Raw genomic sequence first — 24,748 nt, 5'->3', positions numbered from 1 at the left:
GATGCAACAAGCAGAGCCCTCAAAATTAAGGTTGTAACCAACCCTCTACGCAAATCACTATTTCCAGGGCCATCCCAACCAACTAATACCCTCCTCCCTGCATGGTCAGCGGTTCTCTATTTCCTCCTTGGTTTCAGAATGAATGCAGTAAGGTAACCTCAGGGTCTGGGCATCGGTACAGCCTCTCTACTCATCCAGCACCGCCTTCCTCTCCACTCCGGCTGGATGCCGGATGCCGGAGCTGCCTCCTCGACATCCCATTCCCTGCAGCGACCCTCCCCTGACTCCTCGCGTCTCTCCAGCCCCTCATCAGCCTTGTGACTTCTCTCCCCGTGATGATTATTTAGCGCTGGAAAGCAGGTGAGATGCAAGCGGTATCAAAGCCACCGCATATAAGACGCTGTATCAAGTCAGTGCTTCTAGGATTACAGAGGTTTATATCTGGCAATATAACCAAACGCTGACCTAGGTTTTAAGAGGACACACGTGCTATAGACTACCTCTCAGAGGGCCCACGCCCCTCTGGTTCCTTCTTCCACACCCAGTATTGCTCAGAGTATTCAAGGCATGAGTCAGAGCCCATAATATCTCAGAACGGCTTAAAACCCCTTCGGTTTAAAAAGCAATAAAAATTCAGTTGGGAAGAAGGATGGGAATAAGGGATGCTGGTGTTGGGGCTTTATTGGCAGTCACCTGCCCCCAAAATGAGTAAAAGATTTCAGGAGCCAAGCTCAGCCTTGACATTAAGTGCTCGGAAGCAGGCAGCATTTCAGGTGCTGAGGAGGGGAAGTCCCTTTGCCACCCTACGGCCATCCTCTTTTTCCCTACATTTGCCCAGCATTAGTTTCTCTCTCCCCCTTGCCGGTCTCTCCTCCCTTTCCGTCCCTGCGTACCCCGTCCCACAGGTCTCGCCCCCCCCTTCTCCCACCTCCTCCCCACCTTCCCAGCCGTCATTAACGCTCTCTCTCCTCTCCTCCAGGTTTCCCATCAGGTCTCTTTCCTCCCCAGTGTCCTTTGTTTTCCCTGTCTCCTCTAGGCCCACATTTCTTCGCTTGCCTCCCCCTCACGAGCCCCTGTAGCCCCACGTCCCCCTGCCCTCCGCGTCAGCCACCCCCTCCAGCCTCTTGCACGGCCCCAGTGCCTCGCTGTCCCCCCCCCGCACCTCCTCTGTCCTCCATGTCCCCCTGCTCCATCTCACCACCACCCCCGGCGTCCTCTGCTCCCCCACCTCCCGCTCTCCCGCGCAGCCGTCCCGCTGCGCATCGCAACCCCCTCCTGCTCTCAGGCAACCCGGCTCTATTTCTAGCCGAGAGCCGTGCCGGGGGGTGGCCGTTTTGGGCCGGGGTGGCCTCACCGCCCCGTTCCCCCGGGGGAGCAGTTGGCCATCGTCCCCGAGGCCGGTGAAGAGCAACGGGAGGCGACAGCCATTTCAGGCAGATAAGATGTCCTGGGGTGAGGGAAGAGGACGGGCAAGGCGTGGGGACCGGCCATGGCGCTGGCAGCGTTCCCTCGCCGCCCGCCGAGCCCCTGCCCCAGCATCTTTGTTCTCGGCAGCCGCCCTCGCCCTGCCCTCCCTCCCGCCTGCTGCTCCCGCCGCCGAGGGCCACGCTCGACCCCCGTCCCCCCGGGGGCCCGCTCGCCCCGGCCCGGTCCCCCTCGGGCTCCCCCTTCCCACCCTCTCCCCTCAGCCCTCCGCAGGCGGCCCCCGCCGCTGCCCCCGGGGCCGGGACCTTCGCCTTTCCCCTCAAGGGTGAGGGGCGGCCCGGCTCGGCGTGAGGGGGACGGGGAGAGGCGGCGGGGCCCGGAGCCGGGCGCGGCCGGCCGGCAGCGCGGCGGTGACATCTGCCGCGGCGGCGGGGAGGGAGGGAAGGGGAGGGAAGGGGAGGGAGGGCGGCCGCCCGGCCCGGGCTGAGGCCCGCCGGCAGGTAGCGGGGTAACCATGGCAACCGGCGGGGCCGCGCACTGCCGGCGGTAATCCGCTCCCCCGGGCCGGGCCGGGCCGGGCCCGCCGCCGAGCTCCTCCTCACGCCCGCCCCGGTGCCCCCGCTCCCGTAGGGCCCCACCCGGCGCTGTCCGGCTACCGGGCAGGCCCCGGCTGCGGGCAGGGCCCCCCCCACACACATACACAGAGGCTACGCCGGGGCCTCAGGCTGCGGGCAGGGCCCCGACACGCCCGGCCCCTGGCTGCGGGCAGCCTGCCGGGCCGCAGGCAGCTTGAGGGAGCCTGGGTGTGGGCAGGCCCCGGGTACAGGGCGGGCTCCTGCCGCCCTTGCCCGCTGCCTGCTTCTCTCCGAGCCCCTCACGGTAGCCCTGCCGCGTCTCCCACATGGACCTGCGCTGCCTTAGAGCCCGACAGCAGCACCCGCACGCGTCCACGGCCAGCCTCCTCCACCTGGCCGGCTCCTTCGGCTCCTGGTGACCCCGCTGGGTCTCCACAGGCCCCTGCGGCCATTCCTCAGCTACCCAGCACGTGGGTGAAAAGTGTCATAATTGGAGGGATTCACAGCCAAACTGCAGCGCTGACGAGCAAGCCGGGTTTTCGGTGGGGCAGCAGGTCTAAGGCCAGCAGCTGCCACCCGATCCCCTCAGCGGTGACCTCCACCCCGTGCGAAACCAGACTCCCAGCCCAGGGCAGCTCTACAGAAAGGCCAAGGGATGAGCAGCGGGCTCCGTGCTAAGGGCTCCCTGTCCCTGCAAGCCCTTCCCCACCTCGGGCTCTGATTTGGGAGAATCTGGGAGGATTTAATCTGAGCTGCAAGCCAGGGAGCCAGCTCTCCAAAGTCTGAGTGCTCCCAGCTCCTCTTCAGACCCACTGCGTCTGCTGGAGGATGCAGTACCTTCCCCGGGCTGGGGCCAACAGCCTGGAGGGTCCTGGCTCTGCCCTGGCACCGGCTGGCGGGGGGAATCTCTGCCTCCTCCAGCGAGGCTGGCAGCTCTCCTGGGGTCTGCGAAGCTGCCCCCGCTCCGCTGCTCCACAGGGAATCATCCCTTTTCAGAGGGGGGGGGATGCTGGAGGGCCATCGGGCACGGGTGCTGGAGCAGGAGCGGGATGGCAGGGAGTGCCGACTGCTTCCCCATCTGCTGTGCTCCACGGCAGATAAAATGCTGCCCTGGCCTTCGCGCGAGGGGCCGATACCAGCCGAATTTGGCTTCCTGTGAGTCAAAAGCCGCTTCCTGCCAGCAGAGCCCTGCCTGATAATGGCTGCACTCTGTTCTCTGGCCGAGGAGCAGACCCTCTGCCCTCGCCTCTTCTCATACTTCCCACATGAAAGCATTCATCTCTCTACCTCCCAGCCACAGCATCTCCCCCCCCACGCCCCAGTACAGAATCTCTCGGCACGTTAAACTCATTTTCCTGCTGCTGTCTGGAAGGGCTGCTGTCACTCTCATCCCCAGGACACCCGTACGGGAGGTCTGGGGCCAGCTGTATCGAGCTGCCCCTCAAGGTCACCTCCCTTGCAAGCAGGAGAGAGGCAGCGTCGTTCGCTCTGCCTGCGTTCCTGCTGCCCGCCAGCAGCGGGGCATGGCTGCTGTCCCCCCAGCCGGGTCAGGATCAGGGTTTCCCATCCGGCGCTGCAGCGAGCAGCCCCACGGTGTGACCGTGGTTTCCCCAGCCCACGCCCGGCAGCGCTATCTCTGCGGCAATCAGCTGTCCCTCGCCCTTACTGTAAGCCCTCGGTGGTTCCCTCTGCTGCATGCGCAAAGGTGCCATCACATACCTGTTTTGAGATTAGCAAACCTGGGTTTGTGTTTTATCTGAGCGCTCTGCTGCTCTTTTCTCTTTAAGGTGCCTTTCTAATTTCCTACAAGTTGTGTTTTGTTCTAAGGAAATTTTTGTTCTTCTGAAAAAAAATTTATTAGCTGTAACGGGGAGCGGACGTGCACAGGAAAAAGCGGTTGGACAGAAACTGCAACATACAGCAAGGGATGAAATCCTGCCCTGCCATCAGAGACATCCCCATCAGGTGCTTCAGAGATGATACCTCGAGTCCACTTCCCTGGGCAGCCCACCGCCTCCCCGGCTGCCTCCCGCACCCGGCACCGTGGGTACCACCAGCAGACGGAGTGGTGAGCGCACGGAGCACAGCCCACCTCTGCAATTACTCCTTCTGCACAGGCTTCAGTACCGAAACAGACGTTTTATTTCAATATGGACTCTTACAACTTTTGATCAAGAAACTGTTCTTGGTACTTCTCATCTCTGGGAAGTCAGCCCTTGATTGGCTTCTATATTTAGACTTCTCCAGGGCTTTAGGAAGTTCACTCCTCATGGTATTTAGGTGTAGGATGAAAGCAGCTTTTGCGGGGGATATGTTAAACCACAGCAGGCTCCCTCTGCTAATGCTGTGAGGAGAATGAAGAGCTAGATTCCTCGAACTTCCCTCTTCCTCTTGTCCCTCATGCCACGGGCACAGTGCGTGCCTTAGAAATAGGCACTGGGGAAATGCTAGGCTGAGAACAATATCAGCTGTATAGCTCATAATAAAAAGAACCCACCAGAAGAATATGGGAAATGCTCTCACTTACAGATTTTGATCTTTTTTCTCCTGGAAATACTTTGCCGGGAAATTTTTCTGATCATTTCTGGCTGAAAAATGGGGCGAAAGTGGTTGCTAAAATGTTGAAGATGTTTCTCTGCGCTAAGCATTTATATGTCATTTTGCACGAACCACCAAGCAAATGTGAAGCCCCATCCTGTACTTACAGCCTCAGTCCTACTTACTGCAGTAAAAACAGCCCCGGCTCTGCTGATCAGCTGAGCATCACTCCAGCCCAGGAGAGTTCATTTCTCCAGGGGAAACCAAGGTACAAAGAATAAGTCATTTTCCCAAAGCTACACATTCACTCGGGCCAGAAGCCGGCGGATTGGCGTGCCCGAGGCGGCCGCCAGCCTGCACTGGGTGCATTCACATTGTTTCTCTACCCAGAACTGTACACAATACTTTTTTTTTTTTTCCCAAAGAAAATACTTCCTTGTGAGGGGGAGCCGGGCACATTATTTTTAGACAGCAAACAAAGCTGAGGTGTATGTCTTATAGCGGGGGACAGGCGCCTCTTACAAGCGAGCTGCTTTTTCAGCAGCCGCAGCTGAGCCATCGAGATGGGTCCAGGCCTTTGCTCTGACCTCGGCTTATTCCTCTCCCGGCTCCCAGGCCTGGGAATGAAAACACAGCAGCCTGGGAGGGGCGAGCCTGGAAATGGCAGCCCTGCCTCCAGCTGCCGAGAGGGCTCAGGTGGGCTGCAGCCTTTGCCGCGGGACGCCTCGCCGGCCGGTGCCAAGGGGAGATGATGGGTGGGCGCAGGGTCTGGCGGGTGGCTGCTCCCCTGGGGAACAGGGCTGCCCTCCATCCCGGGCCTGCCAAGGAGAAGCCCAGCAGGCAGAGAGGCTCATTCGGATGCCCGCTCTGCCCGGGCGGCAGAGGACATTTTGCACAGCACAGGAGAGCAGAGCTGCCTCCCTGCGAGCACCGGGCTGCGCGCCGGCCGGGGAAGCCGGAGGAGCAGCTGAATCTGGCACGCAGAGGTAAGCACAGCGCTCCCCAATAAATGTGACCCCGTGCCTGCCTGCCAGGAACGAGCAGGGAGCTGGCACTGCCCTGCCTGCGCTGTGCTGCCTGCGGGCAGGGTTACGGGGCAGGCAAGCAGGCTGTCGCAAAGGTAACAAAATGCCGGGTGCCGTGGAGCAGCCTAAGCTGCCGTTGGAGCACCGTTTCTCTTGGGTTTGGTGAAAAAGGCTGCTGCAACCTCGTGAGCAGAGCACCCGACTGACCTGCCCGGGAAATCGCTCCTCCAGGGCCGTGGTCTTCCCCACCCATCAACTGGGGACCATTGCACTGCTCGGTTCTGCGGCGTGCCGTGACCTGCGCGGGAGAAGTGCCGCGCCGTGGCTTGCTAACAGGGAAGGTATCACAGACATTATTATCTGGGGATTATTATAATGTTGGAGTATTTCTGACTACTTTGAAATACGCAGAGTTAAAATGTGAGTATGGGGTTTTTTTTAATAAATCTGCAAAGATGGGTAGCAATTTCCTAATGTCATAATGATCTTGGTTTAGGTGATCTGGGGGGGGGCATGCTACCGGGGTGGAAAAAAGGGGGGGGAAATGCTAAACTGCATTTATAATTAGAAGAGCGTTTGTATTCCATAGCATCATGAAAGAAATCTAAAACTAGAAATCTAAAAAATATTGAAAATATATAGCTGTACCACAAACTCAGAACACGTTTACAGCTGGGTCTTCCTTGAAGTAACTTATCACTGTGAGCAATCTCCACAGCGCCGAGGCACTAATCTAATAAAAATCACCACCAAAGCAAAATCTTTCAAGTTGGAGGGGGACAAGGCACTGTAACAAGTGATGAGGTTACCTGCCACAGCAAGGTGACCCCTCTCTTCCTGGGAATAGACCCAGCAGTGTTAGGGCAGCTGGGCGACATCACCGTACCTACAGAGAGGACACGGTGATGTCAAAATGAAACTAAGTAGGAGGAGGCACAGAGCCACAGTGGCAGTTCAGCTCATCAGTGGCAAGCGAAATTATGTAAAATAAGTTACAAATGATGCTACAGTGAATCAAGGTCAGGCCGGGCTGAGATGCTGAGCTCTGGATGCATGGCATCCTGGTGTCAGCTCCCTGTTCCCTGGCAATTCAGAGTATGTGGGCCACAGTCAGAGACTCCCACAGGAACAGCAAGATGTGCCTCTAGGAAAATGCTGACAGCTCAGCAGCCGTTTGAAGGGGGGTAAAATGCTTGCACACCCTCCCCTCCCAAAACCCAGCCTCCTTGCCCGGTAAGGGCACTGCCGAGGACTCGAGCCGTGCCGTGCCGCAGTAGCTTCAGCACAGCCCATCCCTGATGCCGGAGCCTGGAAATGCCCATCTCCCACTTTACACCCGAGCACCACCACATCGCTTGCTGCTGCTCCCCGTGAGCACACGCTGGGTTCAAGAATACTGCGCCTTAAATGCAGACGGTGCCAAACCACAATGGTCACGTCAGACTCCATCACCCCCTTTCCCAACACAGGAACCCAGCAAAATGCACGACAGCTACCCTCAGTGAGAGCAGGCACTCCTGTTTATTCTGGGCTGCACACGTGGCTCTGCTCGGGCAGGGGGGCACAGGAGAGAGACATTGATGGAAATCTATCAGGTCTCTCCCTGCATTCAGGTAAACCCTCTCTGTATTCTGGCTTGTTTCCATCATAACCACACTAGGTGGACACCAACTCTTCCAAAAGCCGAGCTCTGACTTGTAAATAACACCCAGGAAGGACTCCCCATTAGCCTGGGACAACCAAGTGGATTTTTTGGAGCTCTTGACTGAGACTACACATGGGGGGAGCAGAAGTCAAACATGTTCTTTAATGCCCTGTCATGGTAATCCATCCACAGAGACCCCTCTCCCAGGTCTGACACAAGCCAGCAACATCCCATCACATCTGGTCTAATGCCACATCACTGCAGGTTGGACATACGGAGCGGCCTCACATCTGGGCCCCCTGGTTTTCTGTGAATCCGTGTCTCCAAACAGGGATGCTACTGGGAGCAGAAGAAAGGGAGGGCAAACTAAACGGGGCAGGGAAGCCAGACAATTAATATAACCTGCCCTCTGCATGAGGAATAAATTGGCAGCTGACAGGTTATAATCTGTGCAAGCAGGATCTTCACAGGAGAGGTGAAGGCTCCATTGGGGGCCAATTGGATGGTTAATTAGGAGGACAAAGCAGAGGCTTCGTGAAAATGTTTATGAAACAGTGCTTGGCAAGGGAGCCTCTGAGAAACACTCACCAGAGAGGAGTTGCTTTTGGTTAGGAGGAGGAAACACGAGGGTGAAACAGCAGAACCGAGCACCGCGAGAGAAAATAGCAATGCAAATGTCCGTAAGAGGGACAGGGGATTCCCAAGCGCAGTGCAGAGCGGTTCAGGGAAGGACCCTATGACATCTAATTTTTCTAGAAATACATGGGCCATGTCCTCCCTCTTCCTCCTCCCTCCCTGGTCCCCACCCCTGTGACCAAAAAAGCCGGGGCAGTGCGGAGCAGCCTCTCGAGGTAGCTGGCAGGCAGCCGCCGCAGCCAGCCAATCGGCGCTCCGTTCGCCGTGCAGAGAAGGGCACGAGGAAAGCAATTAAACCGAAGCTTTGATTAGGACTCACAGATGACTGCTTGTGTTAGAAATGCCTGAGCTTCTTTAAGCGTCTTGGTGGTGGCTGGAGCCGGCCTGATCCCCCATCCCCTCCTCGGCGCGTTGCTGCTGCAGCAGGAGCGTGACTGATGCTCTCTGTCCCACACACGGCTCCGAGAGCTCAGAGGTAGGAACCAGTTGCTAAGAGACAGGACTGTACTTTCCAGCCCACATCCAGACCTTTGTCACCAGCTCAAGGGCTTTCTGCTGGATCCAAACGCCCGACACAGGTAAGCGGGAGCAGGCAGGCCTCCTCCCAGCCCGGCACACGCGCCTGGTCCCGGCTCGGGGAGCCGCACGACCGGCGTCCAAACTGATGATGGGAAATGACAAACCCGAAAGCATCCCCAAGGGACCAGCTCCCCTGGGCTGGGCTGCTTGTCCCAGCGCTGGGAGACTGCAAACTGGAACGCCCTGTCGGTACCTGGGCACCGGTGCGGATGGTGCTCGCAGCACTGAAACCCAGGTTTTGGATGTCTTGACAGCGTGGGTGAGTGGATGACTCAGGGTTTGCTTTGAGATCGCTCCTTCAAATGCAAGCCAAGCCAGGAGTCCCAAACTATCCTTTTTTTGGGGGGTGGGGGGCGCCTGATGAGTCTGAATTCATTTTTAGCCCAGAGACTCCCATAACACCGACCCATCACCATATCTGAGAAGCGGGAAGCCCAAACTCTGAGCCACAGAGACCAAGTTACCCCACCTTCCCCAGAACAACCCTTCCCTCTCCGCAAGGAACAGGTCCATCTGAGCCGCTAGCATTGCCTCTGCCTGCGTGTCCAAAGGGAAACGCATCCTCCTGGGCTGCCGAGCTGAAGCAGAGCGAGGACAGAGAGAAACCATTCGCGCAGTGTCTCGGTTTCCCACCTGTCATTCCGTGAAAGGCCCTGTACCACGCTGGTAAGACACAACCAGCCTCCGCTTAACTTTCAGTGACTGCTGCCTTAATCTCAGGCACGCAGGAAAGAAACCGTTGCGCCAAACCTCTGCTCCTACTGTCTGCTCCCATATACACGCACATGCAGTCTGCAGCTATTTCTCCTCAAATAAATAGCTACTCTCTGGCACCAGCCATAAAAGTGGCAGTCAGCAGCATTCCAAAAAAGACGACGATTTTGGCCAACAGGTACCTGCCCTCCCTACAATCAGCTAATTAAATCAGATACTGAAACTCAGTGGTGGCTTTGGCCCATCTCGATGCAATTCTTTAGAGGTGGGCAGAGCTAATATGAGATCAGGGAAGGTAATTGCTAATTTGCACTAAAGAAAGAGGTATGAATATGCATTCCTCTGTCACGGCGATGCAGACAAGGTTTTGTGAAGCCAGAGCATCCACGTGGGCCAGGTGAACGGACGCCCCATCGATGCTCCTCCACGCCTCTGTGGTTTCCTCGCCATTTGATTGTCCACAACGTAAATTCACAGACTGCTCATATCAGGCCTAACGTAACAGCAAAAACAAAACTGAAGAAATGATATTAGCAGGAGATTATTGCTGAGAATGGTTTGGACAAAGAGATTCTTGAGAAAGTTCTCATCGAAGGGAGTGTGGCCACCTTTCCAGGGCTCTGCTGCTGTCCTTAGTCAGTGACCAAATTCCCCTGCCTGCTCGTGGTCAGAGCAAGCCCCTCTGAGTCACAGCCTGCGAGGAGAGGTGAGAACAGCCTACCTATCGCTCTTACAGACAGTCCTCTCAGCTCCTCGTTAATACAGGGCCCTGAGCGCTTGCACCCCTCTTCCTTTGCAAAGGTGGGACGTAACCTGAGGAGTTGGAACAACGGCACCTCATCAGACCTGGATTTCTTTCCCTTCCATTTAGCTTCATTTAACAAGGCCTTGCAGAGCTGTGCTTGCTTTGTTTGCTTTTTTACCTTCTTCAGAGCAATACCCACCAAGAACCACAAATCTGAAAGCAATTGTGGGGTGAGGGAGACAACTTTTGGGTGAAAGTTATCCAAAAAATGCTGCTCCTCTCAGATCAGCAACGCCTTCGATGTTTCTGGAATCACGTAGGATGTATAGTGTAGATGGCAGAGAGATTATTCTTTTAGAAACTGTTTGGTCAGATATCTATCAGGGGACTGGGACCGGGAGGAGTGGCAGGATGCGGGACCTTTGCTGATGCGACTCCAGGTCTGATGAGCGCCGGTGACCAAAGCCAGTCCCCGAGGCTGGAGCTGTCTGGGGATGGTGGCATCTCCCGCTGGAGCTGCGCCACATGTGCCGTACCGCAATACTAACGACCACAGTGGGGCTGCCTTATAATCAGGCTTGCAGTCTCGGCAGGAAAAAAAGCAAGGACTGAATTAGATGCTGGTTTCCCCCCCTATCCCCAGAAGCGGCTTCGGCAGGCTGTCCCAGAGGGGTGGGAGTGGGCAGGAGCTGGAAACAGGCTCTGCTGCCAGATCTCCTGCTCCCGGCTCGGCAAGGAACTTCATTCTGCCAGTCTGTGTAACTGCAGATCGTCAGAGCTCTTTAAATTCACTGTGCAAAGGTACTGGAGGCTTTTGCTGCTGCCTGGTGAGCTTAAGCCAGCTCTCAGGCCCAGAGGACTAGGTATCGCTGCTGTGACTCTTACCACGAGCAGCTTCAGAAGTAAAAACTGCGACTCATGTTGTGCAAACTTGGAGCCAAATCTGGAAGGGATGTTGATGTAGATTTTCTCTAGACTGGGTTGGCTGGGACCACGCACCTGGGCCAGCATCGTGCCAGTCTCCTAAGTGCACATTTAAATGTAAACCTGCCATCGGTTCAGCTCCTTGACAAAGCCAGCGCTGCCCCGCACACTCGGGGGTAGGCTATTTCATAGCAGGTGTAGGGTCTGTGCGCTCTAAGTAAGGCTTGTCCTGTAGAAGTAATAGAGAATTTCTTAGATAATACCCTCAGGCCTATTTGCCTTGTCTAAGGCTCTTCTGAATGGTCTTGATTTATTTTTTTTTATCACTTGAAGCCCACAGAAAGTCTAAGTGGTTATTCACATAGTGAAAACCTTCTGTTGACTAATGTTCTTAGAGATTATAGATGTGTAGCTTTTTGGGGCACTGAATATGGGCATTGAAGGGTACTTGTACCAGGAAAAATGTAGCCTCTATTAGCTGTTGGAGCAGCATCTTTCCAACATGCCCGGCTTCTCAGCTCAAGCGTTCTGCCACTGTGCCGTGCTGTCCCAAGGCCTGGCATCACGGCTTTCACATCACAATGCTCCCTGTCTCCGGAGCTAAAGCATATTTAAGGATAGGCTGTACTGTCAGATTTATCTGGTGTCCCATGTGATGTTTTTCCTGCTGTCAGTGAAAGGCCTCCACCCATTTTGCTTTTTGGTCTCTTCAATTCTCTTTATAGCGCTCGCCCGGCTATGATACCTTTCCTCAGCTGAATTTCACCAGGCACGACTGTGAAATAATTTCGAACATCTGGCTCCAGGGGAGCCAGCACAGGTGAACTGCACTTGTAGCACAACAGCAACCCACCCGCACAGACGTCCTCAGCCTTTCAGCAGTGCCCACAGGAACCCCAGAACCTCGTGTCAGCTCTGCAGGGGACGGGGAGAGAGCAGGAAAGCAAAATGAAATGCGGGCAGCGCTGCAGAGCCTACCCGATCCCCGAGCCTCCGCACAGCCCCCGAAGGGCCGGTCTGACAGCAGGCTTCCCCCCTGCCTCATCCCGCAATCCTCCAGCCTGTATCACGGGCTGCCAGGATGAATCTATCCTGCGAGGCTGGCCACCGCTCCGGAGTTGTGACAAGCTCCCACCACGCACGGCGAAGTACGGCATTGATTTAGAGAGTGTGCGTAACCGCTCCCGCAGCAACTGCCTGAACCGAAGTCTGAGGCTAACCCTCCCCTGCACACCCTGCTGCTAGAGCCAAACCCATCTGCATCGCTGGTTGTCACCAAAGCACTGTCCCTTTCCCTGCGCTGAGTCTCCATCTCACTCTACATTTGTATGAGAAAGACTGTCTAAATGATGCTAAATACTTAGGACAAGAGGGACACGAGGTTATAATGAACTGCATCTTAGCACCTTGTCACGAACAAATTCTCCCACAGTTCTTAGCAAATCTGGGGAGAAGAGAGAGTGCTGTGCATCCCTTACCGGGGTTCAGTCCACTCTGCGGATAATGAGGTGTTTTACACCTTAGCGCGAGTTAGCCTCATGAAAGGAGGGCAGAGCTGGGCACTTTGGGCTGTATCCATTGTCTGTGCTGCAGTAGCACACAAAGATACCCTCCTCCTCCTCCTCCTCCTCTTCAGTACAGCCTAAACGCATTTTTTTTCCGACTCCCTGACCTGAAGGATGCAGCATCCAGCCCGTACGTGGATAGGGCTGTCAGACAGCAACGTCCTACACTGCTAAACCTCATGTGTTTATCTGCGTAGGGTTTTTTTTAATTGTATGTGTTAAATGTCCAGCATCTTTGGGACGTTCATCTGGGAAAAAGAAATCTGAACAGTCTCTGTGCCAGACATCCGTCCGCACTGCTGTTCCTATTCCCAGTGCATTCTTTGAGAAGACCACCATCTGCTCTGACCACCACCTAAGGCAGATGCCCCCTTCTCAGTGCACAGTCCCCAGCTCTCAAGCCACCCAAATCTGATTAGGCCTGTTCTGATGAGAGGCCTGGAGGAGGGCAAGGGAAAGTTACTCAGGAGAGAAAATAATAACCACATGTTAATTGTGTTTTCGCTACGGATGCACAGAAAATACACGAACCAGCTCAGAATGCGTAAGCCAAAAGGCACAGCTCTACCAGGTTGCTGCTGGGGGGTCATTATTTTGGGGGTTTGGGATTTTTTTTTTTTTTTTTCCAGGGAGGAGTGGCCCCAGCCCTGTCAGGGGAAGGAAAGATCTTATCCCCACTGCTGCCCTCTACGCGCTCTTTACCACCTCTCTTCTGGCTTTCACTCCCGGTACCTCGGATTTCCTGTAGCGACCTGCAGATACAGCAGAGCGGCGCGCACCCCCCCGCCTCCCCCTCGGCTGCACCCGGGCTGTGTGTGTTTTGCCTGTCTCCTCAGCCGTGGGACAGTCCCGAGCGCAGTGCTCCTCCGGCAGATGTGCTCCGAGAAGGACGAGCGGACAGGATGAGCTGTATCAGGTTGCTGAGGAGCACAGCCAGGAGAAAGCAACCGAAACGCCGCTCCAGAAGTATTTGGGAAAAGCAGCTGAACAGGCATTAAACCAGAATACACGCTTTACTGTCGAGCAAAAGGCTCCTATCAGCTTCATGAATTATTTGACTGCATGCATGAGAGAAATGAAATACACCCACAAGCCCAGCCCAAACCACGGAGGATGAAGAGAGCACTGAATTATCAGGAGCTGAAGAAAATCCCTGTCAAGTTATCTCTAAATTTGAGAGCCACTTCAGGCAAAACCAAAAGGCAGCAACTGCATCCGTCTGAAACGGTCCACGGGACTCCCGGCAGAGAGGGGCACGGTGGGGCTGGGGAGGGCCGGGACAGGGGGGCCAGGAGGCACCAACTTCTACAGACCCGTCGCCGGAGGATTTGGGGGAGCGCGATGACTGGTCTTCCGGACGGCCCGGGGCTCCGTAACGCGCTCCCAGCCCTAACGTCCGGCAGGCACCGCGGGCTCTGGGAAATAAGCGGTATTGCCCCGTGGAAAATTCAGTTGTCCCCCGAGGGCATGCCTGCTTTTTGTTTGTTGGTTTACGGGAGCCTGGGTGTATCTCCTATCTGTAGCCTGCAGGGACTCTGCCACGGAAGATGCGGGGGCCTAGACGCGCTCCTCGCTGAAACTTCATCTGTGCAGAAGCCCTTTGGGAATATGCGGGCTTGCGCCGGCCTGGTTGAGCTGCTGACCCTGGGGACTCCCTCACGGACAAAGGGGAGGGGGCGTCTAGCTAGCAGCAGGGTCGAGGGAGTCTGGCTCGGCCTCTCTGGGGTACCATGACTCTGCAGCATTTGGAAGATCTGGGATAGAGTCGCCGGCTAGATGGAGAGGACCCGGGGGAAGTGCTGTATCTGCAGAAGGGGGTACCGCTCCTAATCCGCCCTCGGCAGGGGCTCTTTGGGGGGGGCGAGCGGGAGAGGAGGGCCGCGAAGAGGTCTCAAAAAAAAATGGCAAAGAATTTTTTTGGGGCATGGCATGGGGGAGGGGGGCTGCAAGGGGAGAAAGAAAGGCGCCTCTGAGCACCACGAAGGGAAAGGGAGAAATAATGACCCTTCCCCCTCCCCCCAATAATAAGGCAGACCAGATGGGAGGTAAATAGTGCGTTTAGAAGCATTTGCCACAGATGGGCTGCCCTCAATGGAAGCATCCTCCAGCCACATCAATGCTGGAGTCTGTGTGTGCACAGAAAACACTGCACCCTTTAGAGCAGCGGCAGCAGCAGCAGCAGCGGGGAGAGGAGGGGAGGGACGGGGAGAGGGGGAAAAAAAAAAAAAAAAAATCCCTCCCGGAGCCCTTCTGTGCCCGCTGGCCCGCAGGGGTCCCCGGCGGGGCAGCGGGCCGTCGTGTCCCGTCCCCCCCCAAAAAAAAAAACCTTCCTCCCCCGGGCAGCGCGGGGGCAGCGGGGCCGGGGAAACGCCGCCGCGCCGGGCGCACCCCTGCGCGCAGGGCCGGTGGCTGGGGGGGGCGGAGGAGGGGGGGCCGCGAAAGTTGCGCGTTTCCCTCCGCGCCGGGGAACGGGGCGCGCTCGGGACGGGAACAATGGGGCGGCGGGGCAGCCCCGGGCGGCGGCGGGGCGGGGAGGCAGGCGGCAGGCAGCAGGCAGGCAGCAGGCAGGCAGGGAGGGAAGGAGGGAGGGAGGCGGCCGGTGCGCCCCGCGCCGCCGGCCCGGCGGGGCGCCGAACAATGAGGCTCCGGCGGGGGAGTTTCCCGGGACGGCGGCCCGCGGGCAGGCGCGGAGGGGTTGGGGCGGGAGTGTGTGTGTGGGGGTGACGGTGGGGCGGGGGGGCTGCCCTAATCCGGGCTCTGCCGCTGCCCGCACACACACACACACACATACACACACCCCCCCCCCTCCCCGGGGCACCGGCTGCAGCGGCCGCGCCGGGGCGGGCAGCGCCGCGGGACGCCGGGGCCGGGCGAGCCGCAGCGGGCCGGGCTCGCTCCGCTCCGCTCGGCGCGGCGGCCGGGCAGGGCGCGGCGGCGGCGGGGGCGGCGGGGGGTACCGGCGCCCCCTCCCCGCCGCCCTCTGCCCTTGACTGCAGACCTGTCCCCGGCCGTGGGGCGGATGGGAAATGCCGGGCGAACGTGATCGGACGGGGCGCGGAGGGGGGGCTGGGGGGTGAGGGGGTGGGGAGGGGGGGCGGCGGGGCCCGTACCGGGCGGCGGCGCGGCTCCCCCCCCCGCGGGGGCAGGTGCACGGCAGCGGGCGCGGGGCACCGCCGCTTCCCCCCCCCCCTCCTCCTCCGCGCCGGCAGCGCCCGGGGACGGCGGCCGCACCGGATGGGACGGGGACGGGGACGGGGACCGGGGAGGGGGGGTATGAGGACCGGGGTGGGGGGGGGGGGGCGGCGGAAGGTGCGAGGCTCCGGGCGGGCGCCTCTCCCCATCCGCATCCCGGGCGGGTCGGGGCGGCGGGGGGCGCGGCGGGTGCCCCGGGAACGGCGGGGGCTGCGGGAGCGGCCGGGCCCCGCGTCGCGCCCCGCATGGGGCATGCGCGCTCCCGGCGGCCGGCGGCGCGGCGGGGCTGGGCCGCTCGGTGCTGACGGGACAGGGCCGGCGCGGCGGTGGCGGGGACAGGGGCCCCGGGGGTGCCCGCCCCCGCCCCGGGCAAACCTCCCCCCCCCCTCCGCTCCCCCCCCCCCCCCGCCCGCACCCCCGGGGAGGACAGACAGACACGGACAGGCAGGCAGACAGACAGACACAGAGCCCCCGGGGCACGGAGCGCACTAACCGTTCCCGTTTTCACCGGCACATATACCACCACTTGACCCATCTTCGTCGCCTCCCTGGTGCCGTTTCCCAGGCGGAAGCCCTTGGACCGGACCCAGAACTGGAACTTGCCTTTCTCCCCCCCGCCGGAGCCGCCGCCGGAGCCGGATCCCCCCTGCAGCACCTCGGCGATGCGCTGGTACTTGCTCCGGGTCACCGTCTTGGTTTTGGCCGAGTCCCCGTAGGTGCGCAGGCACCAGTCCCGGAACTGCCGCCCCAGCTCGCTGTCCCCGGGGCGGCTCCCCCGCAGCAGCAGCGGCGGCTTCGGCATCGCCCGGCCGGCGGCGGCGGCGGCGGCGGCGGCGGCAAACGGCGGCAACGGCGGCAAACGAACGGCCCCCCGGTCCCGCGCCCCCGTCCCGGAGCGGCCGGAGGGGGGGGCAAGGCGGCGCGGCGCGGCGAAAGCCCGGCCGGCGCTGGCGCTGGTGCGGCCCGGGACGGGCTGCGGGGGCGACGGCCGGGATGGAGCGGGGAAGGGAGAGGGAGGGAAGGGGAGGGAGGGGGGGGGGCGGGGGGTGGAAGGGGAGGGGAGGGGGGGGAGGTCGCCGCGGCGAGGGGAGGGGGAGCGCCGGGGGCTCGGACAGCGACCCGGCGAGCCGGGGCGGAGGGAGGCACCGGCGGCGCCAGCAGCAGCAGCAGCCGCTCCTGTCACAGGATCACAGGCGGCTCCGGCTCGTCCCCCCCCCTCCCTCCCTCCCTCCGCCCGCCCGCCCGCCCGTCCCTGCCTCCTCCGCCCCCCTCCGGCCGCCTCCTCCTCTCAGCGGGATCCCACCTGTTAGAGCGGCAGCGACGACGACGACGGGTCCGTCCCCCCCCCCCCCCCCCTTCACCACCACCGCCCGCCCCCTCCCACGGACGGACGGCCCGCCCCGGGGCCGCCGCTTCACCACCCCCCCCCCCCGCCGCCCCGGGCCAGCCCCGGCCCTCGTGCTCCGCGCCGGCCGCCCACCGTTCCCCGCAGCGCTGCCGGTGGGATGCGCTCCCCCGGCTCGGTCGGTGTGTGTGTCCGTGTCCCCCCCGGCCCCCCCGCCTACCCCCTCCCCGGCCCGTACCGGGGGGACACACACGACACCGGGGTGTCCGGGGGGCGCGGGTCCCGTTGCCGGTCCCAGACAAAGGGCCGGCGGGGCGCGGACGCACGTGTGCGGCGGGACGGGGCGGCGGGGAGTGGGGAGGGGGGTGCTGGGGTTGGGGGGGGGGGTGCGGAGGCGGGCACCTGCCGAGCCGCCGCCGCAGAACCGGGGAGGAGCCGCGGGGGCAGCGGTAGCGACGAGGTCCGCCACCCGCCGGTACGGCCTGGAACGAAACGGGACGAAGCCGGGAAGACCGGGATCGTCCCGCAGCGCCCTCGATCGGGGGGGGGGTGGTGGTGTGTGGGGGGGGGTTGATCGGTTTGTCCCACCGGACCGGGAGAACCGCACCCCGCTTTCCAGCTCGGCCCCGGGGGCGGTCGAGATTCTACCAGCCCCGGAGCGGGAGACAAAGGCCGGACCCCGGCCCCGGTGCCTCGCTCCGCTCCCCCGCAGCCGCCCCCGCCCTCCGCGCCCGGTCCCCGGGCAGGAGCCGGCAGAGCATCCTCCCGGCGGCGGCGGCGGCGGGGGGGGCTGCGGCCGGGCAGCTGTCCCGCGGCGTGACCGAGCCCCGCCACTGCGGCGGGGGAGCGGGGGGGGGGGCTCGGGCCACGGTCCCGTTGCTCCGTCTCCGAGGGGTCCTCGGCAGTGGGCGACCACAGCTGGCCCGGGGGGGCGAGACTTGGCCGCGCGTCCCAGTCGGCAGCTGGTGGGTCTGTGTCCCTCCGGCAGTCACACGCGTGTGCCATGTTTCTGGTGGTGCCGCGCGTGTGCTGCCGGTTTGTCTGTGGGTGCCGTGCGTGTGGTCTCTGCCCACGGGTGCCGTGCGTGGTCCTGGTCTGTTTATCAGCGTCGTGCGTGCTCCCTGCCTGTCCGTCCATGGCACGCATGTGCTCCCCAGTCTGTCAGTGCCACATGCGTGCTCCATGCCCAGCCGGCAGTGCCACACGTGTGCTCCTGGTCTGTCCATGGGTACCACGCGTGCTCCCAGTCTCTCCATCGATGGCAGGCGTGTGCTTCCAGTCTGTCCATGGGTGCCATGCCTGTGCTCCGTGCCCACCCGGCAGTGCCACGTGTGTGCTCCTGGTCTGTCTGTTGGTGCCACACGTGTGCTCCTGGTCTCTCCATCCATGACACACGCATGTGCTCCCCGTCTGTCTGCCGGTGCCTTGCGTGTTCTCCACACCTGCCTGGCGGTGCCACGCGTGTGCTCCACGTCCATCCGGCAGGGCCACGCGCCCACTCCGTGCCGGTTGGGGGCACGGCAGTGGTGCGTACCGAGGGGCTTCCTGCGTTGTCAGCAGCGGTAGGGCCGGCGTGAGGAGGTAGGAGCAGGAGCCGGGAGCCTGTGGGAACCTGGAAAAGGAATTTGATGTGTCAGGGAGTTGTCTGAGGCCGGTGCTGGAGGTGCAGGGCGCGGTGGTGGCAGAGCCAGCCAGAGCACGGCGGCTGCCATGCCGAACGCCCGGGGCTGGAGGCAGGGAGGAAGGTGAGGGCACTTCACCAGCCGAAGGGCACTTTTCTTCCCTGCCCCTCGCCCCCTGCCAGCCGCACTGTGCCCATCCGACAGATCCCCGAGGTGGGAATCGAATGCTGCGGGAGCTGAGCCACGGGTTAGCCATGCCAGAGGGAGTACGGTGCAAACAAGGGATGTCCGTGACACGGGAGCATTGAAATTAATTATTGAATTACGCCATTGTAAATCATGTTGGCCCTCTCTACCCCACTGGATGTCTGGACACCTCTCAAAAAATTCCCAGTGTCACCATCCAGTTTGCACTGGGCCCAGCATGACACCGTTGGAGAGGGACTTGAGCGCAGAAGGTCTTCCCCATTTTGGGTTTTCCACCCAAACGCACGTAATACAGGATGCCTACAGGAACTTGCTAGTGCACTGCAGTATTTTTGCTGACCACTAAAAATAAGATGGACACCCTTTCAAGCCTCAGTCAGCCATGGAAGCACAGCTTTCTCGGGGGACCGCTGCGAGGAGAGGTTGGGGGGATGGAAATGGCAGAAAAGAGAAGGATATTCTGCACAGTTGGGGCTCGGTGGTCAACTTTCTCGCAAAAGCTTTGTGGATGAAGTCAGGCTCAGCTCTTAGCCTGCTACAGCACCTGGGCATCCCGCCTGCACGGCGCGAAGCAGTGACCAGCTGAACTCGGAGTCCAGAACCGGCTGGCACACGGGGTGGCCATAGGGGTGGGATTTCCCATAAGAACTCTATGAATAGGCTTTGTAGGAGGTGTGGTGGCAGTTGGCTGTCCAAGAGTGCCAGGGAAGCACTCAGCACCGGAGTCCACCTGCTCCGCAGGAGATGTTGAGAGAGGAAAAGAGTAAAAGGACACTTTGCTTCTGCTGAGGAGTTGCTGTAGCAGGGGGTGCCGGTGCCGCCTTCACCGTGATCAGACCTCCTGGCTGAGGTAATTGCTGAATTCCCCACCTTGCAGTCCAAGCGCTCAGGAGTCAAGGGAAAAGGGAATGTCCTCTCGCACCACCATAGGCGTGGACAAAAGTCTTCTCCTACCTCAGCCCACCCATTTGAAGCTGAGGTAGGAGATTGCATCTCCACTGAACCTGGATATTTTCACATGAACAGCACCAATTTGAGTTTTATCACTGCCGAATCATGATGACCATCAAAGGTTAGCTCCATCGGCGTGAAGCAGAGTGAGAAGCATTACATTTTCTGTAACCATTAATAGACACCCCTCCTTGGCTTGGACGACACTTTGCAAAGCAAGTTGTCAGCTGAGGGGCCTGAGTCTGTCCCAGAAGAGGGGAAGGAACCAGCGGAGGGGGATCAGGGAGGAGTGAGGGGCCACGCATGGTTGTCAGTCGGTCACAGACTCCCTGAGCCTGCTCGCAGACAGCAGTTTGTTTGGGTGGACACGTACTTGGCATGGGGTGAGCCCCTTGCTCCAGCCACATGGTAGGCATGGCTTGGTGGAAGGGAAGGACTTCAGCGGTCTTCTCACCGGTAGTGACTGTCCTCTGTAGAAAACTGCTGGAAATGGCAGTATTTCTAGTGAATGACCTTAGTCTGGTGTACAGCACTCACTGGGCTTGATGTCTTTGCTTCCTGGTCCTCTAGATGAGGCGACCTATGTCCTGCTAGCCGATCCTTTGACTAGGTCTCTCGCCTGTCTTCCACCTGGTTTGGTTTGTTAATAGTTGCAGTTAAATGTCTCGTCTGCTTTTTGATGGGAGTAGCTGAATCTGTCTAGGGTTTCTGTTAAGAAGGTCTGGGGGTCCACCTAGAAAGCCATACAGAGGGTCACTCTCTGGAGAGCACGGATGGGAGTTTCCCCAGTTTGGGAAGGCAAGGCCAGCCAAACCAAGAACTGTTATCCTCTGAATGAGGATTTTGGGAAGACCTCTCACACAGGGACTCAGTGTTCAGATCAGTATTTTAGGTCCCAGTCTAGCACAGACTGAACAGAGGTTTAGCTTGCACTGCATGAGCAATCTCATGACGTGCCAGATTATAATGCGTGATGCTGAGGCCACTCTTGTCCTTAAAGATAGAAAAGAAAAAAAAGTGGAAGCGTTTGATGGCACTGGACCTTAAACTGTTGGTTCTGGATGACAGATACTGGGTGGTGTTCAGCACAGGGTGTCTGCTGCAGGCTTCTTCATAGACAAAAATGTAATAACTCTAGGTCCATTGTTATTTATACCACATAAATAAAAGTAGTTCTTGGAAACTTCCAACAAATATAAACTAGACATTAGTTCTCTTTGTAACATTTTTTCAGGTAGGGGTACCCCAGACCCTGGACTATTATATTGGCTTGTGATTATTCTCTCACTTACATAAAACTAAGGAAATCAGGAATTAGTGATCGTAATATCTAGAAAATGCTTAATTAGAAATATCAGGGCAGCTTAGCTGAGATGGGAGCTGAAGAGGGAAGGCTGCGGTGCCTCTGTAGCATGGTGAGTGTCTGGAGAAGGTGCATGGTGTGTGTGTAGAGGTCCCTTCTGGAGGTACAAGAAAAAGGCATGATCAACAGAAGTATGAGTCATCCAGACTGATAAAACCAGATAATTTCTACCCATCTGATGGCTAACTGGTGGAATTTATCACCGCAGAGAGTGTTTGTATATGCAAAAGGACTGGGTGCCTGTTGGGAGGAGAAACACCTGGGAAGGTACAGGTTTAAGAAAGAGAAGGGCGAGATAAGCGCTCGTGCTTTAGAGGTAAGTCTAAACCTGATGGTCAGGAGTGAGAAAGATGCTTCCTTTGAGGATACATCCTTCCCCAGTTTTTCACCGTAGCACCCCAGCCTTCCTTTGAAGTGTCTGATGCTTATCAGGGCAGGGGCAGCACAGCAGCCTGGAGAGACCGATTCAGCTCGGCCATATTCCCGCGGTCCCTGTATTTCCCACGGCTGTCCTGTTCAGCAGCGACAGCAGTCAATCCTCACCGTGTGCCCAGCACCATGAGCACCACGAGCCCGCACCCTCTGCTCCCAGCCCCTGCTGCGGGCTCCCGCTCCTTCTGCGAGAGCCTGGCTCCTGCCTCGGTGGGGCAGAGCGGTGGGAGAGCTGGGTCTGGGCCGAGTGGGAGCGGTGACCCCCACCAGCCGTGCTGGGGACTCTCCCATCCACCCTGACAGCGGCTGCCTGCTGACGGGGGGGTGGCAGTGGGGGACACTTTCCAGCCCTCACCCCGGACACCCCCACAGTTACATTTACAACTTACATGGGAAAGTGATAACTGGGAGGTACGCTTCTCCTTGAAGCTGTTTTAAAAGCAATTTATCAGCTGGAAACAAGGGCAAATACCATGCACAAAGTTGTGTACGGCAGGCCGGCAGCAAGTGCCCCACAGATCCCAGCTGGAGAAGGCGCCGTGCCAACAGGTTCCCTGAGGTGTCCCCAGCTACGCTGGTTTTGTTGGTCAGCATCTGGATTCACTCTTGAGTAGGACCCAAACTGGAACCATTTACCAATTACCCCTGCGTGCTGCAGGGTGGGATAAGAGAGGCAGGCAGCGGGGTGGGTACGGGGGGAACGGAACCCATCAGTGGACGTAGCCTGGTACCGAGCAGCACAAAGTGAGCCCAGCAGTTAATAACCATCACTTCTGCTGGCAGCTGGGAGTGCTTCGTTGGGAAAGGATAAAGAAATGTTGAGGTACTTATGGGATCACTATGGATGAGTGTTTGGCTCTTGTAACTTCAGTCATTCAAAGCCGGACAGCCAGTGTTACCATTACCTGGGTGTCTCAACTGCCTCTACAGTCAATGCGCGACGATGAGCACCTTCAGAAACCATTCATCCCGGTGCTTTAAATGCTTATCGTGGAGTGAGATGAATCGCTCACTGGAGCTGCCTTATTCTTTCCATCAAACACAAAGGGAGCCCGCGTGTCTCACACAGTCTGCGTCTGAGACATTCGCCTACCCAAGGCTGGATGGGAGATCTGCGATCCACCAGCGGTACAGCTGTGATGCACCAATGGGATGCAGTCAAGAAAAAGGGAAACAATCCCAAGTTGTCTCAGGAGAGTCATTTTGAGAGAGGTATGGAGAAGTATAAAGGCTCTGCTGAAGCTTCGGACTGCTTTCTGGTTCTGGTTAGCCATGCTGAGAGAATTTAGCTTGAAACTAGTACAGAGGGAGTTTTCGGGATTGTTCAGGAGAAAGGAGAGTGTCTTACAGAGATGACTTGGCTCACTGATCTCAGCAAAATGAATGCTGAGAGAAAACATGTTTGTGGACAATCAAGAGATGGACACCAGGGAGGGACACGGACTAAACCCCAGCACCGCCTTGGCACGAGAACGAATAGGAATAAACGGACTCTGGGTAAACCCACACTTGAAATGAGGAGATGCTGACCAAGCATCAGAGCCATCAGTCTTTATAGGAGCGATCTCAGAAGAGAATTGGGGAGAGAACCTGGCCACTGTGAAAATGGAGCTTGCTCGGGTTGTGAGTGACAAGGCACAGTGTGGCTGCCTCTCGCAGCAGGGGACCGGGTGCTTTCCAAGGTCCCTTCAGGGTCTCTGTCCCCAAAGTGAGAAATGAGTTTTAATTCTTGTGTCGTTTTTGCTAACTCTGAACCTAAACAGTGCGATTTTTCCAAGTAGAATTATTCTTGACTTTAATCAAAACCTAATTTAGATCCGGGTCAGATAATAAGTCAAAGCAGCCAAGGGTAGTCAGCAAAGAGCATGAATTCCTTCTAGAGCCTATTGGATTTCTGTCCGTGTCACAGCACCAAAGCATTATTTGGTGTGGCTTTCGCTTGGGAGAGGCCTGGGACTGACACAAGCGGAGGAGCTGGAGTTACAAATTGAATGGGGATTTGTGGAAATAATAGACATTTTTCCCCACCTTCCTTTTCTGTCTCCAGCATGGCTTCAGAGGGCTGGGAATCAAACCACGTGGACGCTCAATTGAGGTGCTTGGGGGAAAAACCACAGAAGGAGTGCAGTAGCCCGAGCGCTGTGGCGAGGACCGAAATACCCACCAGCTGCCGGGGCTGTGTGGGAGCCCGGGACAGAACAGCCAGGGAGCTGCAGATCAGGACTGAGCTACATTTCCAGAGCTGCGTGGGGAAGTCTGATGGCACCTGCCCACATCCTCTGCGACTGCACATGATGCCACATCTCCCTCGGTTTCAAGATCAGCAAATTTACCCTTCTCTGCTTTTTTTCTTCAGGAGAAAGAAGAAAAAAATCCAACTGGGAGACCACAGATTTCCAGGATAGGCTGTGCTAAGGCGGTACAAGCTGTCGCCAGGCAAGCCTGGAGGAGACGGGATGCCCTCTGCAAGCTGGAGTTCTCATTGTCTGTGTGGCAGAGGACAAGAAGGGAAGTAACATGAACCAAAAATAGTCTTACAGTTTGGGAAGTGAAACTGTGTTCCTGTGACCTCTCGCACTTGTGCTTATGTGCAGGGCAGTGGGTTGTCTTGCTCCGCCAGCTGAGCAGAGGGTTCTCTCCTTCCCTCCAGGTGTAATCCGTCCTTCCAGGCCCATCTGCTGGGGTTGTCCTCCCCCAGTCCCATCCTCACTGTGGGGGCACTCCAGCAGCATCTGCAGCTGCAAACATCTGGACGGGGCTTTCTCATGAGCCCATTTATGCTGCTGTGAGGTCAGGGGATTGTTCTGGGCTCTCAGGAATCCCCACTGCCTCTGCGGGACCTCCGGGCACGGCTGGCATGGGAGGGGAGAGGCGAGTCCTGGCCGAGGTGGGCAGCTCTGATCCTTTCAGAGGGGAACTGTGAGGTGAGGGTCTGGCCTTGAGCTTAAAACATTTAAATGCTGGTGCTTAAAGGCATCACTGGCTGGTGGGGAAGGGAGGAGGTAGCAGAGACTTTGTGCCTGGGGAGGGCTGCCTGCTCAGCAGGGCCCCCAGGAGAAGCTGGGTTTAAATTTTTGGCGTGCTGGTGGGCATGAGGGCCCTTGTGATGATATTTCTGGGTGGGATTTAATGGACTCGGGCTGAATCCTGGAGACCCGTGCAGCAGCGGGATAACAAAATGTCGGCAATTCTTTGGTCTGGCTGTATCCCACCTCCAAATGCTTCAAACACTTCGACACAGCTGTTAACTTAGCAGCGGATGCTC

At 58.4% G+C, this 24,748-nt stretch overlaps 1 protein-coding gene across 1 annotated transcript in view; it reads right to left on the bottom strand.

The window, feature by feature from the left end:
• Positions 1-16,387, bottom strand: part of NOL4L (nucleolar protein 4 like) — a 66,311-nt gene extending 49,924 nt beyond the window's left edge. The window contains exon 1 of the mRNA XM_069801363.1: positions 16,057-16,387. Coding sequence (XP_069657464.1) covers positions 16,057-16,365 — 309 coding nt within the window. The 5' untranslated portion in view covers positions 16,366-16,387. The remainder of the gene's footprint in view (positions 1-16,056) is intronic.
• Between the last annotated feature and the right edge of the window lie 8,361 nt (positions 16,388-24,748).

Source organism: Haliaeetus albicilla, chromosome 2 (genome assembly GCF_947461875.1).
Source record: "Haliaeetus albicilla chromosome 2, bHalAlb1.1, whole genome shotgun sequence".
Classification (NCBI taxonomy): domain Eukaryota; kingdom Metazoa; phylum Chordata; class Aves; order Accipitriformes; family Accipitridae; genus Haliaeetus; species Haliaeetus albicilla.
The sequence above is the reverse complement of the archived record's forward strand: the minus strand, read 5'-3'. Positions and strand labels throughout refer to the sequence as shown.